We start from the raw sequence: 23,818 nt of genomic DNA, 5'->3' as shown, positions 1-23,818 counted from the left end.
TCCTCTCCATCCTAAATTCACATTCAACTTGGATGACTTCAGTAGAGGTCATGTCCAACACCCAGTAGCTGCTGCTCTTAGATATCTTTGACTGCAGTGGTTCTCCATTCATTCCACACTAGCATCACACTCCTTGTGACCTCTTCCAGTCCCTGTCATGGTGGACAAATGTTCTACCAAAAGATTCTTCAGAAATTTAAAGCTCTAAATCTAGGGTTTTCAGAACACTGATTACCCCCTTCTACCCTCTTTTAACTTTTAAGTCAGTTGGAAAATTAGTAGGAAAGCTTAAAGGAGAATTGAAATTTACTATCTGCTTTGCTGCTGATAAATCTAGATTGGAAAACATGGCTGGGATTTCCTGCTGAAGTGGGAGCCTCCCGTTACTTCCTCTTCCAGCCGTTAACCTCAGAGTCCACAGTGGCGGAGACAGTGAGATGTGCACCCAGAAGGAGCACAGCGTGTTTTGGCTAACCTCACACCTACGGGCCTCTACAGTGAGCAGTGATGGAGTGCGCCTGCTGCACGAAGCCGAGAGCTGTGAGCCAACACAGATCAGGGGCTCGCAGGTCTCCTTTTGTCTTTTCTTTTTTTTTTCTTTCCTGCGAGGTGACGAAAATGACAAGGGCTTCTCCCGTAGTACTTTCTCAAGAGAGAAGAAATGTTGGTGGAAGTTCCTACTTTATGAGTGAGGTGTGAAGGGTGCTGGGGAGGAGGAAGGGAGAGAGCAGTTCTTCTCTATACCTAAATTCTGCCACAGGGTCCAACCCTTCCAGCTCTCTCATTCCTTTACTCTCCCTATAACCAGTCTTTAAACTCAAAGAGACCTTCAGACCTTTGGCTTCTGTTTTTTTTTTTTTTCCTTAGCTACCTGTCTCTTCCTGATTTTATTATATTTCCTGACCTTTGTATCAGTCTGAGTCCAATCAGAAGAGAGAAACCACACAGCAGTTTGAACAGGGAACAGTTACTATAAAAATGTATTAAGGACTTCCCCAGTGGCACAGTGGTTGAGAATCCACCTGCCAATGCAGGGGACATGGGTTCGATCCCTGGTCCGGGAAGATCCCACATGCCGCAGAGCAACTAAGCTCGTGTGCCACAACTACTGAGCCTGCGCTCTAGAGCCCGTGAGCCACAACTACTGAAGCCCGTGCGCCTAGAGCCCGTGCTCCACAATGAGAGAAGTCACCGCAATGAGAAGCCCGCGCACCGCAACGAAGAGTAGCCCCCGCTCGCCGCAACTAGAGAAAGCCTGCGCGCGGCAACGAAGACCCAACATAGCCAAAAATAAATAAATAAATAAAAAATTTAAAAAAATGTATTATCTATAACATGGGCTTAGAGGAATGAGGGATTGGCTAGTAAGAAGTTAAGAGAACAACTGAATATAGGAGTAGAAGCTGTAAGGAGCAGATGCTAAGGCACCACCTTTAGGGGAACATCCAGGAAAGAGGGCTCCTGACCAGGGCTAAGACTGGGACTTCCTTGAAGTGGGCCTGGATGTGGCTCACTGGGTGGCAGAAAAATTGCCATAGTGTCATGCTGCAGTGAAATCTGCCCTCTGTGCTGGGAGGGAAAGGGTGTCCATGGGGAGGTGTCTCCTTGGAGACACTCTGCTGCAAACTGTTCCAGGTGGGGGCAGTGGCTGCATTGTACTGCAGTAGCCTGCTTCAGCCTGCCTTTTCCTCCCTCAGTGTCTCTCCAGGCCCCGCCTCTCCTGACAAAACTTCACTTGGTGCCAGCCAGCAAAGGAAAAATACTTAGAGGGCCCAGGATTATTTTCACAGAGGGGGCAAGCAGGTTGAATTTGGAGCTGAGAGGCAATAAAATGACAAGCAGTACATTTACCTTTAACTTTCTGATCTGTTACTTTAATTCCTCTTGGATTAACTTTGCCACCTGTTAAAATCCTAAGGCTGGTCGAATTTACTATTTGTCTTTTATCTCCCTTTCCCCCAGGTTGCTGAAGAGCTTGGAGACAACCCTCTATCTGTGTGGAATAGTGCCACATAATATACCCACTGTCTTCAGCATCTCATTAGTTAGTGACTTGCAATGTTCTCCACCATAGTGATGTTAAACTTTTAACACTCTTTTTAAGATGCTTTGCTCATCACTTTCAGTAATGATTTCACAGAGAGAATGGAGGCCATAAATGGGAACATTAATTTCTAGCCCCCAAACCTATGTGTATTCCCAGCCATGCCCATCCTTCTCTCTGTCTCTGTTGAAGTATTAATCCTGACCAGGTCTGGGCTTCTACCTGTACTCTCACCTACTTAAGGAACTTACTCTCTGGATTCCTCTGTTTCCTGAATCATCACCTTCTCCATCACATTTTAAAATAAGTCAATGTATAAATATATTTATGTCTCTCCTGACTTATAAGTAACAAAAACCTGTCTTCTGCTCTATTCCTCTCCTTTTCTTCATGGCCAACCTTCTTGGGGAAAAAAGTAGTTTATGCTTGCTATATCTTTACTGTCTCATCTCCAGCTAATTCCTTAACCCTCTGAAGTTTGGCTTCCACCCACCACTCTATTGAAATAACTATGGTAAAAGTTAACCAGAGACTCGATTGCCAAATTGAAGGGACATTCTTATTCCCGATATTGAATTCCACTCTCTTTTTGAAGCTGACACCTGTCTTTCTTGGATTCTCCTCCATCTTTCTCATGATTCTTCTTCCATCTCCTTCAAGAGTTTATCCACATTTGCCTGCCTCTAAACACTGGAGTCCCCCAGAATTTGCTCCTGGTTTCCTTCTCTTCTCTCTCCTTTCTCCCTGGCAGATCATATCTCCCATAGTTCAACTATCACTTAAAACATTGTTAATTCCCAAATCTATACCACCAGCTCAAGCTTCTTAACTGAAACTGTCTACTCTACAGTCTACTGCAACTACCTTCTCTTCTTACTTGAGGCTCTAAACAGTTTTGTTTTGTTTTGTTTTTTTTCCCCCAAACTAAATTACTACAGTGACCTCCTAACTGATCTTACTGCTTCTAGACTGGTCATCTTCAAATTCATCCTCCTCACTGTTGTCAAAATGGCCCTTCTAAAATATGCACACATATTTTTTGCCTGTTCCCTCAAAATTATTCAGTGGCTCCTTATACCTTAAGAAAGTTCAAATCATTTGTGATTGTGTTTAGTTTTCACCATCTGATCCCTGAATAACTCTCCAGCTACATCCATTGTCACTTTTTGCTTGCTTCAGCCCTTCGAAGTGATTTGCACTATTCACAAAGATTTTTTGTGCCTTTAATATTTGTACATGTGATTTTGTTTGTTTAGAGAGTCTCCTTAAGATACAGCTCAGTCATCGTTTTTCCTGAAGGACCTCTGTGAGCCCTTTCTTGGTCTCCATCCTCACTCCCTTCTTAGTGCTTTAATTGTAACCCCGTGTTTACTTCTATCATAACAATTATGATACTGCATTGCAATTTGTTTGTAATTTATTTGTTTAGGTGAATGCCTCCTCTTGCTGATGATAAGCTCCTTTTAAAAAAGATCTGTCTTTTATCTTATCTTTGACACCTAACCCAGTGACTAATCCTACATGAGACATTCTATAAATACTTATTAATAATTTAGATATTTTAAAGTTATCCTGATGGTAAAGAAATCTGTACTTGGTTTAAAAAGAATATTTTAATCACTCCTTTTTTTAAAAAAATTATTTTATATTGGAGTATAGTTTCAGGTGTACAGCAAAGTGATTCAATTATACATATACATGTATCTATTCTTTTTCAAATTCTTTTCCCATTTAGGTTATTGTGGAATATTGAGCAGAGTTTCCTGTGCTATACAGTAGGTCCTTGTTGGTTATCTACTTTAAATATAGTGGTGTGTACATGTCAATCCCAAACTCCCAATCTAGCCCTCCCCCCAGTTCTTTTTCTGAGACCTTGGATCATCATCTTCACTATCATTACTCTGAATTCTTTTTCCAGTAGATTGCCTATCTCCACTTCACATGGTTGTTCTTCTGGGGTTTTATCTTGTTCCTTTATCTGGGACATATTCCTCTGCCGTCTCATTTTGTCTAACTTTCTGTGATTGCAGTTTCTTTTCCACAGGCTGCAAGATGGTAGTTCTTCTTGCTTCTGCTGTCTGCCCTCTGGTGGATGAAGCTGTCTAAGAGGCTTGTGCTGGCTTCCTGATAGGAGGGACTGGTTCCTGCCCACTGGTGCATGGAGCTGGGTCTTGTCCCTCTTGGTGGGCAGGGCTGTGCTTAGGAAGACTTTAAGCAGCCTGTCTGTTGATGGGTGGGGCTGTGTTCCTGCCCTGTTGGTTGTTTGGCCTGAGGCATCCCAGCACTGTTGGGAGGTGATAGGTCTTGGGGAGGAAGTGGCGGCCTCCAAGTGGGCTCACACCAATGAGTACTCACCAGAACTGCTGCTGCCAGTGTCTTTGTCCCTGCAGCGAGCCACAGCCACCCTCTACCTCCGTAGGAGACCCTCCAATATTAGCAGGTAGGTCTGGCCCAGTCTCTTATGAGGTCACTGCTTTTTTCCCCTGGGTCCTGGTGCGCATGAGACCTTGTGTGCACCTTCCAAGAGTGGAGTTTCTGTTTCCCCCAGTCCTGTGGAATTCCTGTGATCAAACTTTGCTGGCCTTCAAAGCCAGATTCTCTGGGGGCTCCTCCTCCCATTGCCAGACTCCCAGGCTAGGAAGCCTGACATGGGGCTCGGGACTTTCACTCCTGTGGGAGAACTTCTGTGATATAATTATTTTCCAGTTTGTCGGTTGCCCACCCATCGGGTATGGAATTTGATTTTATCGCTATTGCGCCCCTCCTACCGTCTCATTGTGGCTTCTTCTTTGTCTTTGGATGTAGGATATCTTTTTTGGTGGTTTTCAGCTTTTTTTTTTTTTTGCTTTTTTTTTTTGTCAATGGCTGTTCAGTAGTTAGTTGTGTTTTTGTAAGAAGGGGTGAGCTCATGTCCTTCTACTCCACCACCTTGCCACTTCCTCTAGTCATTCCTTGTAAAATGATAAAATTTGGACAGGTTTTCTTTCAAGTATCTATCCTTTTCCTTATTCCTCAATTTGATGTTCTTGATATTTGGCCTTATTATGTCTACCTTCAATTTTTTTTTACCTTAAAACTGGTCTAATTAAAGTCTTTTGTAAAGCAAAATAATCCTAATTAAAGTTGAGTATGCCAGGACTTAATTATTTGATCCCTTTTGAACACAACCTTTAGATAAGGTGGCCATATAATTTACTGTCCAACACAGATTTGAGATTAAAAAGGGGAGCTATCAATACTTTCACTGGAATAATATGAGTAAACCAAGACTGCTCCAGGCAATCTAAAATGTATAGTTACTCTCACTGTATTGTGAATATATATATATATATATATATATATATATAAGAATATGTATATGTGAATATATATATATAAACTTAAAACAATATTTTCACTTATAATTGCTCATGTTGAATTTCTTATGTGTAAAATACTTAAGTTTTCTTTTCCTTAAGCCACATAAATAAACATCAGTGAAACACATGGGATTTATGTGTGTTCAGATAACAAGGCACAAAGCTAACCTGGGGGAATGCACTTCTTCTCAGATGTTTTCTCACTGTGGTCTCTGGGGCACTGGAGGACAAGATAGGGACATTAGAGTTTTATGAGCTATTTGGCTTCACTCCAGGGACATCTCAACTTTGGAATTTTTCTGGTGGGCATCATCTTTCAGCTGCTTTTCTCTACTGCCTCTTCTCCAGTGCTTCATTGCAGGGTCCTGAGCTTTTTTGCAGGAAGCACTGAGAGGAACATCTTGTTTTTTTAACCACAGTTTAGCAACTGTGCCATTTATTGGCCTCTTGGGAAGCCACATTCTTGGATCGCCATCATACCAATTAATTGATTTTTTTCTCCCTGCTTAGAAAAAAGAAAAAAATGCTTTGCAAGGAAATAAAAAAGATACATTAGTTGGTTATTAGAAACACTGGGAAAGATTTTTCATTAAAAAGTGCTGTTAGAGGGGCTTCCCTGGTGGTGCAGTGGTTGAGAGTCCGCCTGCCGATGCAGGGGACTTGGGTTCGTGCCCCGGTCTGGGAAGATCCCACATGCTGTGGAGTGGCTGAGTCCGTGAGCCATGGCCGCTGAGCCTGCGCGTCCAGAGCCTGTACTCCGCAACGGGAGAGGCCACAACAGTGAGAGGCCCGCGTACCGCAAAAAAAAACAAAAACAAACAAAAAAACAAAAAAAAGTGCTGTTAGAAGAAATGCTGAGTTTTGTGGCATGTTAGGTAAGTAGATATCTGACCCTGAATACACATAACTAAGCAGTGAATCCAAAGACCTTACCACAGCTTTCAAGGCCCTGCATGATCTTGCTCCTTTTCACTTCTAAACTTCTCCCATCTCCCTCCCCACAGTCCACTCCAGCTACACTGGTTTCCTTGTTTCTTCAACAGGTCAAGGAGATGTGGTGCAGGGCCTTTGCATTTCTCATTCTCAGTGTTGGAAATGCTCTGCCTCGAGATATCTGCATGGGTCACATCCTAGCTTCTTTCAGGTCTTTGCTCAAATGCCACATAATCAGAGTCTTCCTCTGACAGAAAATTATTATTTTCTGTCAGCAATTGCACATGCTTCCTTCGAACACACACACACACACACACACACACACATATACACACACACTCATATCATTCTTCATCTACTTACCAAATTTGTTTTTCTTTGTGGCACATACGACCACATGAATTATACTACATATGTCTTTTATTTTTGTTGTGATTGTTGGACAGTAAAGGAACTTGGAGAATGTAAGCTCCATGAGAGTAGGGACTTGGTTTGTTAAGCTCATTACTCTATTTATAACCCCTGGACATCCAGGTTTTCAATAATAATTATTGAATGAATAATTGAATACATGAATCATGTCTCATTGACTTGGCAGGTGATTTTCTGTTTGGCTAAAGTAGTCACTTGAGTAACTTCCATGAAAGCTTGTAGGATGAAAGAGAATAGCTACAAAGCATCATGCTCAAATAGGATTTTCTTTTAGATCTGGATAGATCTGCTCTTGTTTTCACTCTGTACATAAAGATTTGCATTTCATCTCTTCTAATGGCTAGCTGTCCAGTCAAACACTCTGTGCTGTGCTTCACATACAGCAGATGCCTCATAATGGGCCATGGTACTCAGGTTTCAAATCAGGCTGAGTATTAAAGTTTGAATCATTTGTTGGGTTTTATATGAAATTCAGTCCTGGGACTTGACTAAAATTCAAGAGATAGTAATTTCACCTTTTAATCTCACAATTCGTTAAAGGATTCATGATCTTTGCAATTAATTCTTAATTTATAATTTACCCTGGCCCCTGCTTTTCCTCTTACTTTCTGCATGATTTTTCTTGTTCCATTTTAACTGCTTAATAATGTTTACCAGAGATAAATGTGGAAAGAGTGGTGATGAAAACCTGGTTATTGTCTTCAGGTATTGTTTTGACCCAGCACCAACGCCCTCCTGCCCTCCTGTTTGGATGTTTTCTGATTACTTAATGAGATTATGGCTCTTCTGACTACCTTTCAGCTTTATTTCACTTAAGGTTGGGCTTTTTGTTTTAATTCCTTAGCATCTGATAAATAACACTAGCATTCTCTTCATTTCTTTGTTTAGAAGAAATAATAAGGTCAGATATGTAATGGAGAACATATCAACTTACCATATATGTTCTTCCTTCACAGAGCTCACCATTCGTCCCATCATTTGTAGAAAATATTTGAGGTTTGGGATTTGCCCACTTGGAGAAGGAGGACTAACAGTATTTCTTTCTCTCTGATTACTTTACCCAAGGCCTCCCGGGTGGGATCTGGCATCCTTCCCCTTTTTACCAACTTCACTTAGATCTTCCTAGACTTCCTATGTGCCACTCCTAAAATATAGAATCCTCAATAAAGAATTTTCCCACTTACACTTGTGAAGTTTCTTGACCTGTTTTACTAGAATTGTTTCTCATTTTTGGTCACTTTTGTAAATGTGAATACTTCTGTTTTTCCTTTTTTCATAACAAATGTGTTGTGCCAAATAAATATTCTCTTATCTCCTGAATAAATCCACCATTATCTACACACAAATTAAAAATCACTAGGGGTTTTAAGGGCAGATTTTAATTCACATAAATAGAATAAAATTATTGCATGCTTTTATAAGCAGTGAAATCATTATGGCTACCGAGTTTGTAGTGTGTGGCCAACACTGGACGGTTTATAGTATTTTGATCAAAATAGAGCCCATATCTTTAGGTCAGCCAAACCATCAACTCAAGTCATGCACATAAAAGAAATTTTATTCTGGTTTTTGTTCATTTTCTCAGTGGTGTTTGCAATGAAATTGTGAACAGATGGTTACCTAAGAACCTGAGTCTTTGCTTAAGGCATTGAACTAGTTACTCTTGAAGGTATAGAATCTTGCCTGGCCTTGTGCCTGTTCCAAGAGAAACCTAATAGTAAGGCTCTCATGATCGGATTAATCAATGGTTAATACATTTTGTAAGTGTATAATTTATTTTTATTGAGTAGAAATGTCTTTCAAGTGATTTTTTTTCCTCTAGGGAAAAATGTGCTCCATGCTTAAAATTAAATTTTTATATTGACATCCCATCAAAATAATTAAACACTACCCTAAATAATACTTAAAATTTTGGATTTTATTAAAACATGTTTTTGTATTTTAAAAAATGATGGTGCTACTTTGTCTCAGAACAAGTATAAAGTTTTCTCTTAGAATTATATATTTAAAGTTTTGATTCCTAAATACATGTATATTGTATTATTACTCCATTTAATCTTCCTTATTATTTAAGAATATTCAACATAATTTTAACATAAGCTATTTAGAAGTAATTCATCATTTAATAGATGTTCAGCTTTGTCTGGAAGCTTTGCTGTCATTGTTTAAGCATCAAATCTTCTGAGGCCTTCTCAGAGCAGGTTTAGCCACTTACTTCTTTGTGTTTCTCCTTGATTTTTGTATATAGTCATAACAATTTATCTGTATAGTCAACCTGCCACTCAAGACTGTGAGGTTTCCAGTATCAGGTGCTTTGACATAAACTCAGCTCAGAGCTGGCCTATAGTGGTGCCCAAAGAATGTTTGTTAAATGAATGACTGATGTGAAATAAATTTAAGAATATAAAATTATTATATCCAATAGCAAAGCCTTAATTCCTTGAGCCTGTATAAATCAATTTGCAGAATATTTAAATAATTAATAGAAGAATAAAGATCTAATGATGGTGATTTCTAGGTCAATATTATTTTGGCACACGTGATTAAAATTTTGATGACTTTGACAAAAAATTGTGTTCTTACAATAGTAAGCTTTTAGTTCAACATCCAGAGCAAAAGAGACTGAAAATTGTAATGACTTAAGTGGTTGAGAAAACTGATTACACCTTAAGTAAGAGACATAGAAGAGAGGCAAGGGATTGAAGTGAGCAATCAGCTGAGTATCTGTTAAAGCTAAGGAGAACGTCATGCAAACTGAGCAGGGACTCTGCTGAATGAGGTAATGAAATGAGTGGCAGAAAGCCTACTCAGAAGTCATTCTGAATGTCAGTAGGACTTTTTTTTTTGCCTTCTTCCTATATGTATTATGAAGAATTGGGACTGGAGCATTACATTTGGGAGTCAGCAATTAAAACCATCATTTTGATTTTTATACTCCCACAACATTTTTTACACTCCTACAAACCTTTTAAGACCAACCAGTTAGAAACTGTATTGGCTTCATTACTGCCTTTCAGTAATGCCTAGATCTTTCCTGCTTACTGTCCCCTTCAATATTTCTCTGAGGGCAGTTCTTCTAGTGTACTCTCTTTCCATTTTATCCCACTTAGAATTTAGGCTAATTTGCATCCAGTTTTCTCAGTTGTAGATACAAAAATGTGGCTCTGGCAGGTTCCTTTCCTGATGAAATTGAGCTTGGAAAGATCAGGAGGTACACACACAAAAATCAATCCTCCTGCCAAGGGCAGTAGATTAGAGGGTTCTTAGATGTTTCTACTTCATGGGATGCTCTTATCATTTTGGCCTTTCCTTGACTTATTGATGTCTGCATACTAGTCTGTGGTCCTTCAGCTATCAAGTATTTAGTTTCTGAATAAATATTTATATTGCCACTCTTTGGTGTTTTAGAAATAATCTGCTATAATGCATTTTCTAAATGCTATTGGCATCCCCATCCTATTTAGTAGACCGCTATTGCTTGTGTAGTCCCTTCTCTGCAGGAGTGTGGTTCTATGTTAGTGTGGCTATCATCAAAAGCAAATATGCAATGATAGCTTGGGGTACTCTCTGAGTGCAGAGGAGGAACAATTGCTCTGGTGGCCTAGTGCAGGCTAGTGGTTTGTGCCGGATGTGCCACCTAGGTTTGCATTAGTCAAGAAGAAGGACAAGTATTCATCAGCTATCCCTTCCATACTTAGAAACTTTTTATAGGTCTTACAAAAAATAACTTGCAGTATTCTCAGAGTATAAAACGGCTTCCGGAATGATAGAACTGTCCCCGAAGAATGTTTCCAAAACTCAAAATGGAAGCTTCATTTGCGTCTTGAAGTTATTCATGAAGTAAGCCCCTAAATGAGCACAGATCTCAGGATTCAGCTAGGAGTCTCAGTAAGGGGATGATGGTTTGGTGATCTCATGAACAGACACTGGGCTGTGAATTTTGAGGTGACCAAGGCAGCCAGGTTTCTATGCTCTAATGATGTTGTTATAAAAGTACTCTAGGACTTCCCTGGTGGCGCAGTGGTTAAGAATCCGCCTGCCAATGCAGGGGACACGGGTTCGAGCCCTGGTCCGGGAGGATCCCACATGCTGTAGAGCAACTAAGCCCGTCAGCCACAACTACGGAGCCTGCGCTTTAGAGCCTGCGAGCCACAAGTACTGAGCCCATGTGCCACAACTACCAAAGCCCGAGCGCCTAGAGCCTGTGCTCCGCAACAAGAGAAGCCACTGCAATGAGAGGCCTGCGCACCACAACGAAGAGTAGCCCCCTCTTGCTGCAACTAGAGAAAGCCAGCGCACAGCCACGAAGACCCAATGTAGCCAAAAATAAATTAATTAATTAAAAAAAAAAGTATGTTCGTTGTGGAAAAATTTGGAAAATGCAAACATGTATATAGAAAAAAATTAAAATTATGCATAAGCCCATCATTCAAAGAGGTTGTTGCTATTAACATTTTGTAGTATTTGTGCAGATTCTTTTCTGTGCACAGACAGCAGACTTACAGCATTAGGTGATTTAACATTTATATGTGATTTGTAATCACAATGGTTCCATGAAGTAGTGCAGTTTGTTGTCTTGCTAAGACACTAATGTGCATCATGCATGCTATAAAGTAGGTGCGCACAGTGACTCCAATGACCGTGGAGCAATCACATCTCAGGGAGGCCTAGCATACAAGTTAGGGGAAATATTATGTGCTACAGTATTACTCAAGAATTTTGGATTTTTTAAGGTCTTTGGCTATATCCTCAAAGGATATCAAGTGTATATGGTGGCCTGTGACTATGAGTGTATGTGTATGCTTGTGTGTAATCACATTTTATATTTAGTAGCCTGATTTTCTTCACCCAGTGTCATAGATACTTTAGCATGTTGTTAGATATTATTTATAAATTAGATAGTATTATATCAAATATTAGCTATTATTTGGAATGGCTTATTACATCCCATTAGTGGACCTACCTAATTTATTTAACATCATTGGATACTTAGGTGGCTTATAGAGTTACGTCTGTTTGTCTTATTGTTGCTATTACAAGTAACGCCGTGATGAATTTCCTTATTATTTTAGCTCAGAATTCCATGAAGTAATTAGACTGACGTGTGTGTGTGTCTTTAAAATTTTTGAAACATATTGCCAAATTGCTTAACAGAAAGATTATTCTCATTGACGTCCCTTCAGCAAGTTTAAACTGTGCTAGTCTCAGTGCACCTTCACCTGCATTAAGTCTTATAAAAATGGTTATAGTAACTTGACAACATAGTAGTTATTATCTTTCTTTGCATTACTCTGTGCAGTTTAATATCTCTTATTGACCATTGAATTTCTTTTTAAATTAAATCACATTTTTGCCTGTTTTTATGTGAGATATTAGTGTTAATCTTATTAATTTGCAAGTGCTTTTTATAATAAATGGAATTAATCTTTGCCTGTCATAAACCATGAATTTGCCCACTTTTTTCCATTTCTATTGCTGCCGTCCCGGTCCAAGTCCCATTATTTTCCATCTGAATTGCTTCAGAAGCCAAAATTCCTAACAGGTCTACAAGGATCAAGCCCCTGTTTACCATTCTAGCTTTGCCTAAAGACCATTCCCTTGCTCTCTGCACTGACCTTCCTTTACTTCTTTGACCACTCATTGTCCCTGTCCTCCAGTGCCTTCACACATGTTCCTGTGCTTGGCAAGCTCCATTCTCCCCACAACCGTTCCACACAACTTTACCCAACTAAGCCCCGTTTTTAGGTTAGGCTTCCTTGAACATCCTTGTATTGATAGTGTCCTTTTCTTTTTCTTCCTTACACTGAAAACAACTATAATTCATTCTTTTTTTGGGGGTGGGGGTAGGAGTTTAGTAATTTATTTATTTTTATTTTTGCTGTGTGTGTCTTCGTTTCTATGCGAGGGCTTTCTCTGGTTGTGGCAAGCGGGGGCCACTCTTCATCGCAGTGCGCGGGCCTCTGACTATCGTGGCCTCTCTTGTTGCGGAGCACAGGCTCCAGATGCGCAGGCTCAGTAGTTGTGGCTCACGGGCCTAGTTGCTCCACGGCATGTGGGATCCTCCCAGACCAGGGCTCGAACCCATGTCCCCTGCATTAGCAGGCAGATTCTCAACCACTGCACCACCAGGGAAGCCCCATAATTCATTCATTTTTGCAAACTAAATTTTGGAAAATTACCTGCATAAATGAGATGGGATAAGTGATTGACATGCATTATTTCTGCAGTTTTGCCAAAAATATGTACATAAAAACACATCTGTTAGGGTAGAATTTAAAAAAATGATCTCTGTGGTTCATGGAATGTGAATCACCCTCAAAGAGTGATGGACAAGACCATGAACTCTGGAGTCTGAGGGCTTGGGTAGGAATCCTGGACCCACCGATTTTGAACTGTGTAGTCTGGGGCAAGTTACTTAACCTCTCTGCACTTTGCTTTCCTCCTCTGTAAAATGGGGTTAATAATCGGATCTGTCTTTTATGATTGTTGTGAATTTCGAATGAAGTAATTCATGTGGTGCTTAGCACACAACCTGGAACATGGTAAGCACTCTATAAATGTTAGTCATTATCCTCCTTTTCATCCTCATTTCTATCTTCTTCATCTTTGAACTTTATTAAGTGCTAACTCTGTACAGCATAGAGCTAGATGGCATCTGGGTTTCTGTTTTCTTTGCAGGGAATTTCTCTGCTGGTTTTGAAGTGTTTCTTCTCAGATAACGTAGTAACTTCTGATTGTAGTTTGTGCAGTCTTTTCTGTCACTCTGCCATTCTTCTTTAGGATATTTCATTTCTGCTTCCAGAATGGTAATGCATGTCTTCTGGAATACAACATAACTTATTTTTGTTTCTTTTTTGGCAGTATAAATATTTGAGTATTAACACTCAGATCTGTTTTTCTTGACAGCTGGCAAACTTCCCCAGACTCTGCGAGGAAACGGAAAGGATTGTTGCTAACCACATTCGTGAGCGAGAAGGGAAGACAAAGGACCAGGTGAGGAGAGGCCTCCCCTAGTGGGCAGGGTCCTTGTGGGAAGTGGAAGATCTCACCAGGGTTGTTTGGTCTCCAACAGTCGGCGTATCCCTGAATGGAAAAAAAAAAGAGCTGAGAACACCACCACATATGTTTATTTTTACTTATTTATGAATTTTATACATGTGTTGCTATACTAACATCTTGTGTATGTTAAAAATATAAACATATATAAAGACCTTAGAAGGATAACATTTAAAAAGCAGTAATAGGAGTTCCATTATTTTTTTCAACACTTCATGAATCATCATGTGTACCCTTAGCATGTACACACCCCACTTTGAAAACCACTAATCTGGAAACATATCACATATTTTCTTTAAGATAGGGCCCACAGATGGGCACCAAGATATTCATAAATTGCTGAAATGTTTTGCAAAATGTTTAGTGTTTTTATTTTTTTTCTTGAGGAGAATGGATAAAGCTATTCATCAGCTTATCCATGGAACCTATGACTAAAAAAATAAAAACATTTAAGAACAGCTCTTTTAAGCATTTCTAACTATTTTGTAAATATACATGGTTTGTAAGGAGTGGCTTTGAAATTGTCTTCGAATCTTGGCTAACTACGAATGAACGATTATTTTCAAGTGAGGATAATTCATTGAAAAAAGTTAAGGACTACATGAAAATAATTAAAGCTTCTTAAATTTAGGTGGATGTTTTCTTAGTTATTTATAAAACATTATAATGGGAAACACAAAGGTTTTCAGAAGCTCTTCAGTTCCAGGACACAGCTGCGAGTGTGACAGCACGAAGAGGACGCTGGACTGAAGCCATGTGTTCACCACAGAATAACAGCATGTTCTTGCGCAAATCACTTCTCGGGACTGTTTTCTTTCTCATGTACAATGTTGAAATGTTGGTCTATATGATCTCTGAAGTCCTCTATAAGTTAGAATTCCAAGATTTTGTGGTTCTTAGGTGAATTGGAAAGAAGGAGAGGAAGAACTGGGGAAAAGGAGGAAGGCAGAATAAGAGAGAGAGAGGTAGAGACAAACCACAGGGAGAGAGACACATGCACCATGTGTCAGAGGGTACTGTAGGGTTGGGGTGGGCGTGGAAGGAGAAAGCGAAGAGACAGAGGGATGGAGGCTGGGCAGGTTGGGATATTTGTGAGGGACTCTGGTAACAACCTGCTGCTCTCTGCTCGAGCTTTGGGATTCATTGCTGCTACTTTTTATCATCGCGTTTTGAAAGTTAACTAACGATTATTCATAGTTTTCACTTATTTTGCAACTTCCTCACTCTTGGAGTAGTCACAATAGCCAAAAGTGGAGAAAATAGGCTTTGTGACTTAGTAGAGATAAACAAATCAATGTTAACTCATGAGCCAGTGAAATCAAGCCTAGGTCCAGGTATACAACCTGAGACCAGAAGTTCCCCCACACACCTAATGTCACGGCTCCTGCTGGACCAAGAAAACGAGTTCTGTTATCAACTATACTCCTGACCTTAAGTAACTAAGATAACCATTTTAATTTGTATCTTTATTCTATGAAGTTCAAATGATAATACATCCTACTTAACTCTTAGGGATCCTGTGTAAAAACAGTATTGAGGAAAAAGTTGTATAATTATTATCTTAATTATCTTTGTGTTCATATCTAAATCAGTTAACTTCTTCATGTTTCAGAGTTTTTGTTTTACTGAAATGACACGCTCAAATTTTTCACTGTCATTAAGATTGTGGGCTCCAGGGACTTCCTGGTGGTCCAGTGATAAAGAATCCTCCTTCCAATGCAGGGGACGCAGGTTCCATGCACCGTAATGAAAGATCCCACATGCCTCAATGAAGATCCTGTGTGCCGCAACTAAGACCCGATGCAGCCAAAAAAAAAAATAAGGAAAAAGATTATTAAAAAAAAAAAAGAAAAAAGATTGTGGGCTCTGGGTTCAGACTACCTGAGTTCGAACCCAAGCTCTGTCATTTGCTTTCTGTGTAAATGAACAAGTTATTTATTACTTTTACACTTCAGTTTCCTCATCTGAAAGGGAATAATAATGGTAGTTAACTCACAGGTATTTTGTGAGGATGAAATGAAGTAATCCAGATATAGCTCTTAGTTCTTCATTAATTTTAGTTGTTTTTGTTATTCCTAAAGAGCTATGACACATAGTAGACACGAGAAAGAATTGCCTTTTCTGATTTCAAGGGAGACTGTCTTCCATCTGTACCTCTGATGTAGTGATTAATTCATTCCCCAAGTGGGAGTTAAGGGAGGGAGCGAGCATCTCTTTCCTAAGTGACCATCTCAGGTGGCCTGGTTTGACAGTTAATCAACTGCCTGAAGAAGCTGGTGCCTGCCACTGCTAATATGGACCAGTGTGGCATAGTAAAAACATGGATGTTTTTGGTAACGTGAACATGTCAGTTTGCATAGATTTCACATTTGAGTTCTGAACTCCGTGCTGCTTTAGGCCATATGGTACTTCTGAAGTCGCTGGTCAGAGAGTGACCCATTTCCTTAGACCTCTGTGCCAATACTGCTTTGAGGTATTCTTGCAGTTTTTTTAAAAAATGGAATTATTACCAACCTCTGCTGTGGAAACTTTGTGTGTGGGGGAAATTCTTCAGAATTAAAAATATGAAAAACCATAAATCTGTCTGAACTTTTTTCTAAAACAAAGGTTTTTTGAGCTTCGGTGTGTACCTGCTGTTATTCCAGGTGCTTCCATACATGTAATTGCATGTTGAAATGGTTGGCTTTGTGGGTGATTACTGCTACCAGGGGTAGCTTTACATTTCTTCAACTAAATTTTCAATAACTGTGGGTGAGAAAGGCAGTGAGAGAGAGTGAAAAAAAAGAGAAAAAAATGTACTATTTTCCTTTTCATCCCCCACATGCAACCTGGCTCTTTTCCTAGGATGAAAACAGACTCCCAGTTTCCAGGAATATGAATGAGAACAGCCATAGTTGTTATTTTTCTTCCACTTTTCCCCTGTACTGCAGTCCAAGTTAATGTGTGTGAACGTCCAAGATATTCATGACAACCTTTGGCAATGTTGAGAATTATGTAGATATTTTGCTCTTTATAGTGGCAACTACTAATTTGTGCTTAAATATTATGGTTTATTGATCCAAACTCCTAGTCAAATGGATTTGGGGTATAAAATTTAATAGAATCTGGATTTATTGTAGGGAGAATAGTGGCAATGCCACAGATAATCTAATAGTGATGACTCCTCCTAACTCTTCAGTTTTCTTCATTAAGAGAAGAAAAAAACCTATTATCTGATGATATGAAAGCTTTTCATACAAGTATGATATTGTTGACCCAGTTAGTGCCTGGGCATTGACTTTATGTTGGTAGTGGGGATGGGTTTGGGGTGATTCATTTAGTCTTTTTTTCGGTAGGGCTCCTTGGGGCTCACAGCAAGATTTGGTCAGATGATCAACTGAGATTAGCCACAAAAGCAAAGCCTCAGAGACCATAACATTGGGTAATGAGTGAGAAACAATAATACTTGGCCATGTACTAATTATATGGGAATAAATTTCTCCCTTTAAAATAAACTATTCTTCAAGACTGGTAGTCATAGAATTTACAGCCACAAATATTTCTCAGGCACCTGTTGTGTGTATCATGCTAGGTTCTGGGGATAAAGTGGTGAACAAGATAAATATAATCTCTGCTTCCATGGAGCTTACAGTCTTGCAGGGATGCAAAACATCAAACAAAATATAATATAAATAATTAATTACATTTGTGATAAACACCACAAAGAAAAAGTATAGGGTATAATACATAAAAATATTATCATGATTTATAGACTGTATGAGAGTAATAGCATGATCCAACTTGGTCTTGGGTGAGGGTGTGGGGTGAGGGTCAGGGAAGGCTTTCCTGAGGACGCACCTCCTGGTGGGCATTATACAGACTGTGCCAATGAACTGTTACCACGAATGTTTGGATGCACGCAGATTTCACCTTCAGTTAAGCCTATTGATCTCAAGGAGGCTTTCTATTTATTTGTGTATTGCCTTTTTGAGTTGGTTGATGAGACACTTCTACTTGCCTATAGGGAGCTTAAAGAGATAGAAGAGGAGAGGATAAACAAGAGGTGATATTGCTATTTTGTGGCTAACATGATGTCTACAGGAGCAGGAAGCTCTAAGCAGCTCCTCCATGACCTTCTTGCCACATGTATTTTTATACATGTGTCCTTTTGAACATTACACCTACGTTTTAGAGGAATAGAATAATTCTAGGTTCTGTGTTAAGTTGGCTCTGTGTTAAGTAAGCATGTTAAGTACATGCTTATAAACTATAATGCTGTTATCTTCATAGGGGACTCAGACTTTTCACATAGATCTTTTGTTTCTGAGTTTAGAGTAAAAATGAGAGTCTAATGAAAAAAGTTAATGCAACTTTTCATTCTAACTGAAGCATCCTTTTAAAAATTAAATAAAGATAAATGATTTGTAGGCTATTACCGAATTTAGTGTTTGAGAATATTTAAGATGGGTTTTCACTGAAGTGATTCTCTTGGACTTATAGGTACTGCTGTTGATCGACATCCAAGTCTCCTACATCAACACCAACCACGAAGATTTCATTGGCTTTGCAAAGTACGTGAAATCCTTGATTGTCACATGCATTCCTCCTGCTGGTTTGTCTCAAATACACATGTGAATTTCTACAACAACCCCAGCATTCTGTGTCAGGATTAATTCTGAGTCAACCTACTGAGGAGATCTGAGCCTTGTGGCCATGGGGCCATGTTCTCTGAATAAAGGAGTTGGCTTCTTTATTGTACAGCATGTGAAATCTTATGTAGCTCAGATACTCCTTGTTTTTGGATGATGATCTGCAGTTTGTACTTGAGCTCCCATAGATAAGCAGTAACAGATGCACATTTAAAATATGTTAGGGAACAATTTCTCACATAAATTTGAAATATCAAATGCAATTCACAGGATACAAGCTATTTGGCCATCCCTAAATCAGACTATAGCGGCCTATTTTTTTAAAAAACCTGCCCTTTGTGAACTTAGATGTAATCTTTTTGGATGAACATTCTCTTTTCTATGAAGTATATATACTTTATATAAGCTTGTCTATATATTGCTATTCTATCATACATGTATTCTGTTATTTTCTAATATTCTATCGCTATATTCACAGATATTGTCAGGTAAACATTATGCTTAAGTATTCAAGGTTGGTTATTTATTGTGTGACATTTTCAAGACCCTGAATTTACCATTTTTTCCTGCCCTTTAGTGGAATCAGTTTTTTATTGCTTTTAAAGAATTTTGATTCTAACTCTAAAATATACCTGTGGCATGTAAGTGGTTCCAACCTCAAGTATATAAAATAGTTTATTTTATATAAAAAATAAGGTAAAGAGGCCTATGTACTGTTACTTTACTATGTATTCAAGAATAGGGACAAATAAAAAATGAAACACAAGAAAACGTAAAACTAGACTGACTTAGTTTTACATTTTGACTTAGAAGAAACAGATATCTAGATCATGTGATCTAAACTAAACAGTGGCCTGAGGAATTTATAGGTGTGTTTTAGAGAGGAAAGTCCCAATTATTCAACAGAAAATTGTCTCATTCTGAACATAGCCTAACGAATAGTGTATACACATTTTGCATCCAGCAGTTATTGCTACTGTGTGGTACACTAGTTTTTGGTTTTGGTGCATTAGTTTTTTCAACTGTTTTCTGTCTGTGACTTATGTGTAAAATTGTTAGAACTCAGTGATTAATATGTTCCTTTAGACAGTTGTCTTTTTTAGCCGCACTGCCCGCTCTAAATTCTAGATAGGGATTTACTCCACAGCCATTTCACACAGACCTGCTTCCCTGTCTTCTAGCCCCCATGGCTCTCATCATCTGTTCTACTCATTTCCCTCTGCAAAATCACCAGTGGCAAGAAACCTAGACTCTGATGTGTCTACTTGTCCCTAGGCCTGGAAGAGTGGACCTGAGAATTTCTACCTGGTTTTCTGTGTAGTCAGTGAAATCCTTGTGGCCTGCTCTGAGCTCTGCTCTAGTTGCTATGGGGGAAAGAAAAAGAAAAGGAAAAAAATTGTCTTTTAGGAGCTTGCCTAATAATTGAAAAGTATAGAGAAATGCAGGTAAAAATTTATACTGATGCATTCTCCATGTACTTCACTTGCTTCTTTGAGGAATTTAAAAGAAAAAAAAATCCTTGAGTCATTTGAAATAACCAAGAATACTGCCTTTCATATTGACTTTTATTGGTTACAAGTGCCAGTTCGATTTTTATAAAAATGTAGCAGATGCAGATATAAACTTGACACCATAACTTAAAAGTGAAAAGGATATTGTAGCACTGTCCTGTTATGGTATCCTGATTCAAGGAGGAAACATAGAAAAAAAATCATAATCAGTTTGGAAAGATTCAAGTTTTGAACATGTTTTTTAACCAGCACTAAATTTAAATTTCACACCTATACTCTGCTTGAAACATTTCCCCCCTAGATTATCCTTTTACTTATTTTTAAAGATAAATGGTCCAGAGTTTATGTTCTCCAGTAAATTTTAATATTTTCTACCCCAGAAACTGTTGAACTAAAGTATTATGTTGACTAGGTTTTCAAAGGCATATAATTTTGCAAATGAAAATACTTCAATTACAGGCTTTTGGTACAGTCTCTCTGTAATCCAGGTGACAGTCCTATTTTTCCAGCAGTGAGATAGATTGTGAACCTTTATGATGCTAGGGGACTAAAAAGAATCATTGTTCAAACTGCTTTAGAAACCCAGCAACTTTGCACATTTCTCATCTAATTTAAACTGCACACCTAAACTTTCTTTTGAAGGACTGGTCTGGGAGTCAACAGTCTGAATTCTTTTTCCAGGGTTTGCCACTGATGAAGTTTGGGTTTTGGCCACTTAGTCTCTCTGTATCTCAGTTTATTGCTCTGTCAAATGGAATAATAAAAAATCCCTGTCTTGTATACTTTTCAGGATTTTCGGAAGATCAAATTAATGAAGTTATGTGAAAGTGCCTTTGAAAATTGTGGTGCAGTCTGTAAAAGTGAGAAAGTACCATATGTACACACTCATACACACACACACACACACACACACAGGGGAACTTGATTCTATGAGATGTACCATTTTACTTCATTTATGACGTTTTTAATGACTGGAGTATGATTGCCACTGAAAGACTTTTTTAGTTGCTGATGTTATCTCCAAATGTAATATTTTGCACTGAGACTCAGAGGTAAATGTTCTTTCTGTTTGTATGCTGAGTTGGAGTGCATTTCAATTTGACATGGGATAATTATGATGATGAAGAAATGTTCATTTCAAAATCACTTTGAGGAGTTGTGGTATTTTTTGTGCTTTTAAAAATTAAAAAAATATGGTTGTAGCTATAAATTTTGAAGTTGGCAGGAATGCTGTTTCCATCAAGGAAGAAAAGTCAAGCCATATTTGAAGACAATTATGTAAGTATTTTTAAGTTCTGAAGATAGAAAATTAAAGTCTAGAGTTGAGGAAAATAAGCATTAGTTTCATGAGATTTTTAGAGATTTACCAAAAGAGGAGGACCACCCCTCAGATTTATAGGATGGTGATGTATAGAGTATTTTACACATGTAGTTTGTTTTTCAACTGGGATGACTTTTTGTTCTAAAAATTATCAAAAAGAAAGGAAAACAAATTGCTAAAATTAGATTAATGGAAAGTGATGTCTCAGAGTAGTGTTCGGAACAACTCAAAATTCTTCTTTTCGCTATAGAATTTATTCTGCCATGTTGAATATGTGAAACTTTTTTTTCATCTCCCAGTTATTTGTTAAACATGGACCGTAAAATATGTACCATGTGTAATGTGTCCAATAAGCGCTGCTGTAGACTTGCTTTGGAATTTAATTTCTGAAGGCTTGATTTTTCAATTATAATATAGTTTCTGAACCTAAAAGTTTAGTATTTCAGAAGGAAATGTCAACTTTCCTCATGACTTAAGGATTTTGATTTGTCATTCTTCCCTGGTGAAAAAAATCCCCCAACATTCTATTTTTCTTAACACAACATAATTAGTTTTTGTTATTTAAGAAAGTGAGCTATTCCAATTAATTATTCTTCATTCACTTCCTCTCTTTCTCAGTAATCCTGTTGTCTGAACAGAAAGGCAAGCTTGTTAGCTGAATGCCTTGGGGAGTGAACGTTGAAATTCTTGTGCTCTTCTCCATTTTCATGGGCACAGTTTGCCTTCTGAGTTACTAAGATTTTTGCAGTCTGGTGGTTTAAGAAACATGGGCTCCGGATACACACCGTTAGAATAACATCTCTGTGCCACAAACAGCGGACTGAGGTCTGTTTTTCAATTTGCTGAGTAGGTCTCCCCACCTGTTTTCTCACAGTTGAAATGATAGTGTGCAGATTTCAGTTCTTGTTATGTGAGCACCATGAAAATTCTAAGGGTGGTAGCATTCATTATATCTCTTTCCTGATCCTCTGGAATGTCTCTGTTACCATTTTACTAAAGGCAGTATATGTGAACCTTGGCACCAAATTCCAAAACAATCTTGGTCTTTACCTTTACGTTCTTTTTTTTTTTTTTTACTTTCTTTTTTTATGTGTCCCTAATACATAATCATATTCCATTGTAATGGTGTATCTAGTTCCTATTCTTACATGAGAATGTTCTCTCTCTTGCAGAATTAAAACTTAGGTGTTAGATTATAGCAAGATCCTTATTTGCCAATTTAGGAATTAAATGCTTGGTTTCCTACCGGGACTGGTAGAAATATAGATTTGAGCAACTTGCAAGGACATTGTTAGTATCATCTATTTAAATAAGTTATAAATTCTAATGTTTCAAGCACTGTTTTAAAAATAAGTGGACTTCTACTTTTCTCTTTCATTCTCAAATCTGTTGTTTTGAACTTTATCTTCATCCTTAAAATGAGTCTTAGGAGATGAGTCATCTTTCTTTTATAGGTCCCCAAGTTCTGTAGGGTTTTCTTGCATAATATTTAGCTTGAGACTTCACTAAAGATCCTGCAGGGGCAGTCGACATCATGTAGTTTTCTTCTTCCTTTGGCTTCAATCTGATTGGATGGGGCCAAGCCTACATGTGATAAGTTGCACTCTTGGGACTCTCAGCAACTGTTTATAATCTTCTTGGGGTAATATAAAAGAACATTCTAAAAGAGATTCTTTACTCCAGAGCAGTGCTGTCTAATAGAACTTTCTGAGATGATGGAAATATTTTATAACCTATGCTGTCCAATACAGTAGCCACTAGCTACATGTGACTATTGAATAGCTGAAATGTGGCTAGTAAAGCAGAAGAAATGAAAATTAAATTTTAATTAATTAAAAATTTAATTTAAACAGCCACTTCTGGGTACCAGTGACTGTATTGGACAGCACAGTTCTAGAATATGGTGAATCCAGCTGATTGCTCTGGGTCCTTTAGTGGGCTATACTTTATTGACAACTTGGTGGTAACCTACAGTGGTGGCTTCAAGAAGAGAAAAAAGAGGTAACTCTGTTAGCTGCTTCTAAACAAACCCCAGGGCTCAGGAATATACAGTCAGCTTTTTAAATGCTCTGTCACTACAGTATAAAGGATAGACTTTTCTCTTGCACTGCCTTAGTCTGTATGTTGCCATTTTTCTAGTAATTCCTCCATCATAGCCCAACTGACGTTTCTTTTAATTTCAAGTGTCCTCTACAAGCTAAACATAGTAGTAGAGGGAGAGGTACACTCTGACGTTTGCCGTGGAATCTGCGTCTCTGAGGGACTCCATTTTCTTAATTTGTTTGAGCCCTCTTTGGTTTGACTTAGAGTCAGTACTCCTCTTTCTTCTTTCTCACTTCTCTTTTTACTTTTTGGCTCACCATAGTCTTGTTTCTACCGCACCACTCTACTGAGACTGCTTTCGGCCAGGAGTGAACAGTTAATTCAATGGACAACTCTGAGTCCTTTGTTTGACATCATTAACCACTCCTTGTTGAAGAGACCTATCCTATCCCTTTGCTGAAATAACTCTCCATTGTCTCCTGGCTTTCCTC

General features: G+C 38.5%; 1 protein-coding gene across 6 annotated transcripts in view; it reads left to right on the top strand.

Moving 5' to 3' along the window:
- Positions 1 to 23,818, top strand: part of DNM3 (dynamin 3) — a gene marked incomplete at both ends in the record, with an annotated part of 593,219 nt that overhangs the window by 234,240 nt on the left and 335,161 nt on the right. For all 6 annotated transcript variants that reach the window (XM_079696529.1, XM_079696527.1, XM_079696525.1 and 3 more), the window contains 2 exons: positions 13,675 to 13,761; positions 18,304 to 18,374. In XM_079696529.1, coding sequence (XP_079552655.1) covers positions 13,675 to 13,761; positions 18,304 to 18,374 — 158 coding nt within the window. The remainder of the gene's footprint in view (positions 1 to 13,674; positions 13,762 to 18,303; positions 18,375 to 23,818) is intronic.

The sequence above is a fragment of the Hyperoodon ampullatus genome (genome assembly GCF_949752795.1).
Source record: "Hyperoodon ampullatus genome assembly, chromosome: 2".
Classification (NCBI taxonomy): Eukaryota; Metazoa; Chordata; class Mammalia; order Artiodactyla; family Ziphiidae; genus Hyperoodon; species Hyperoodon ampullatus.
Note: the sequence above shows the minus strand (reverse complement) of the source record. Positions and strands in the feature narration are given on the sequence as shown.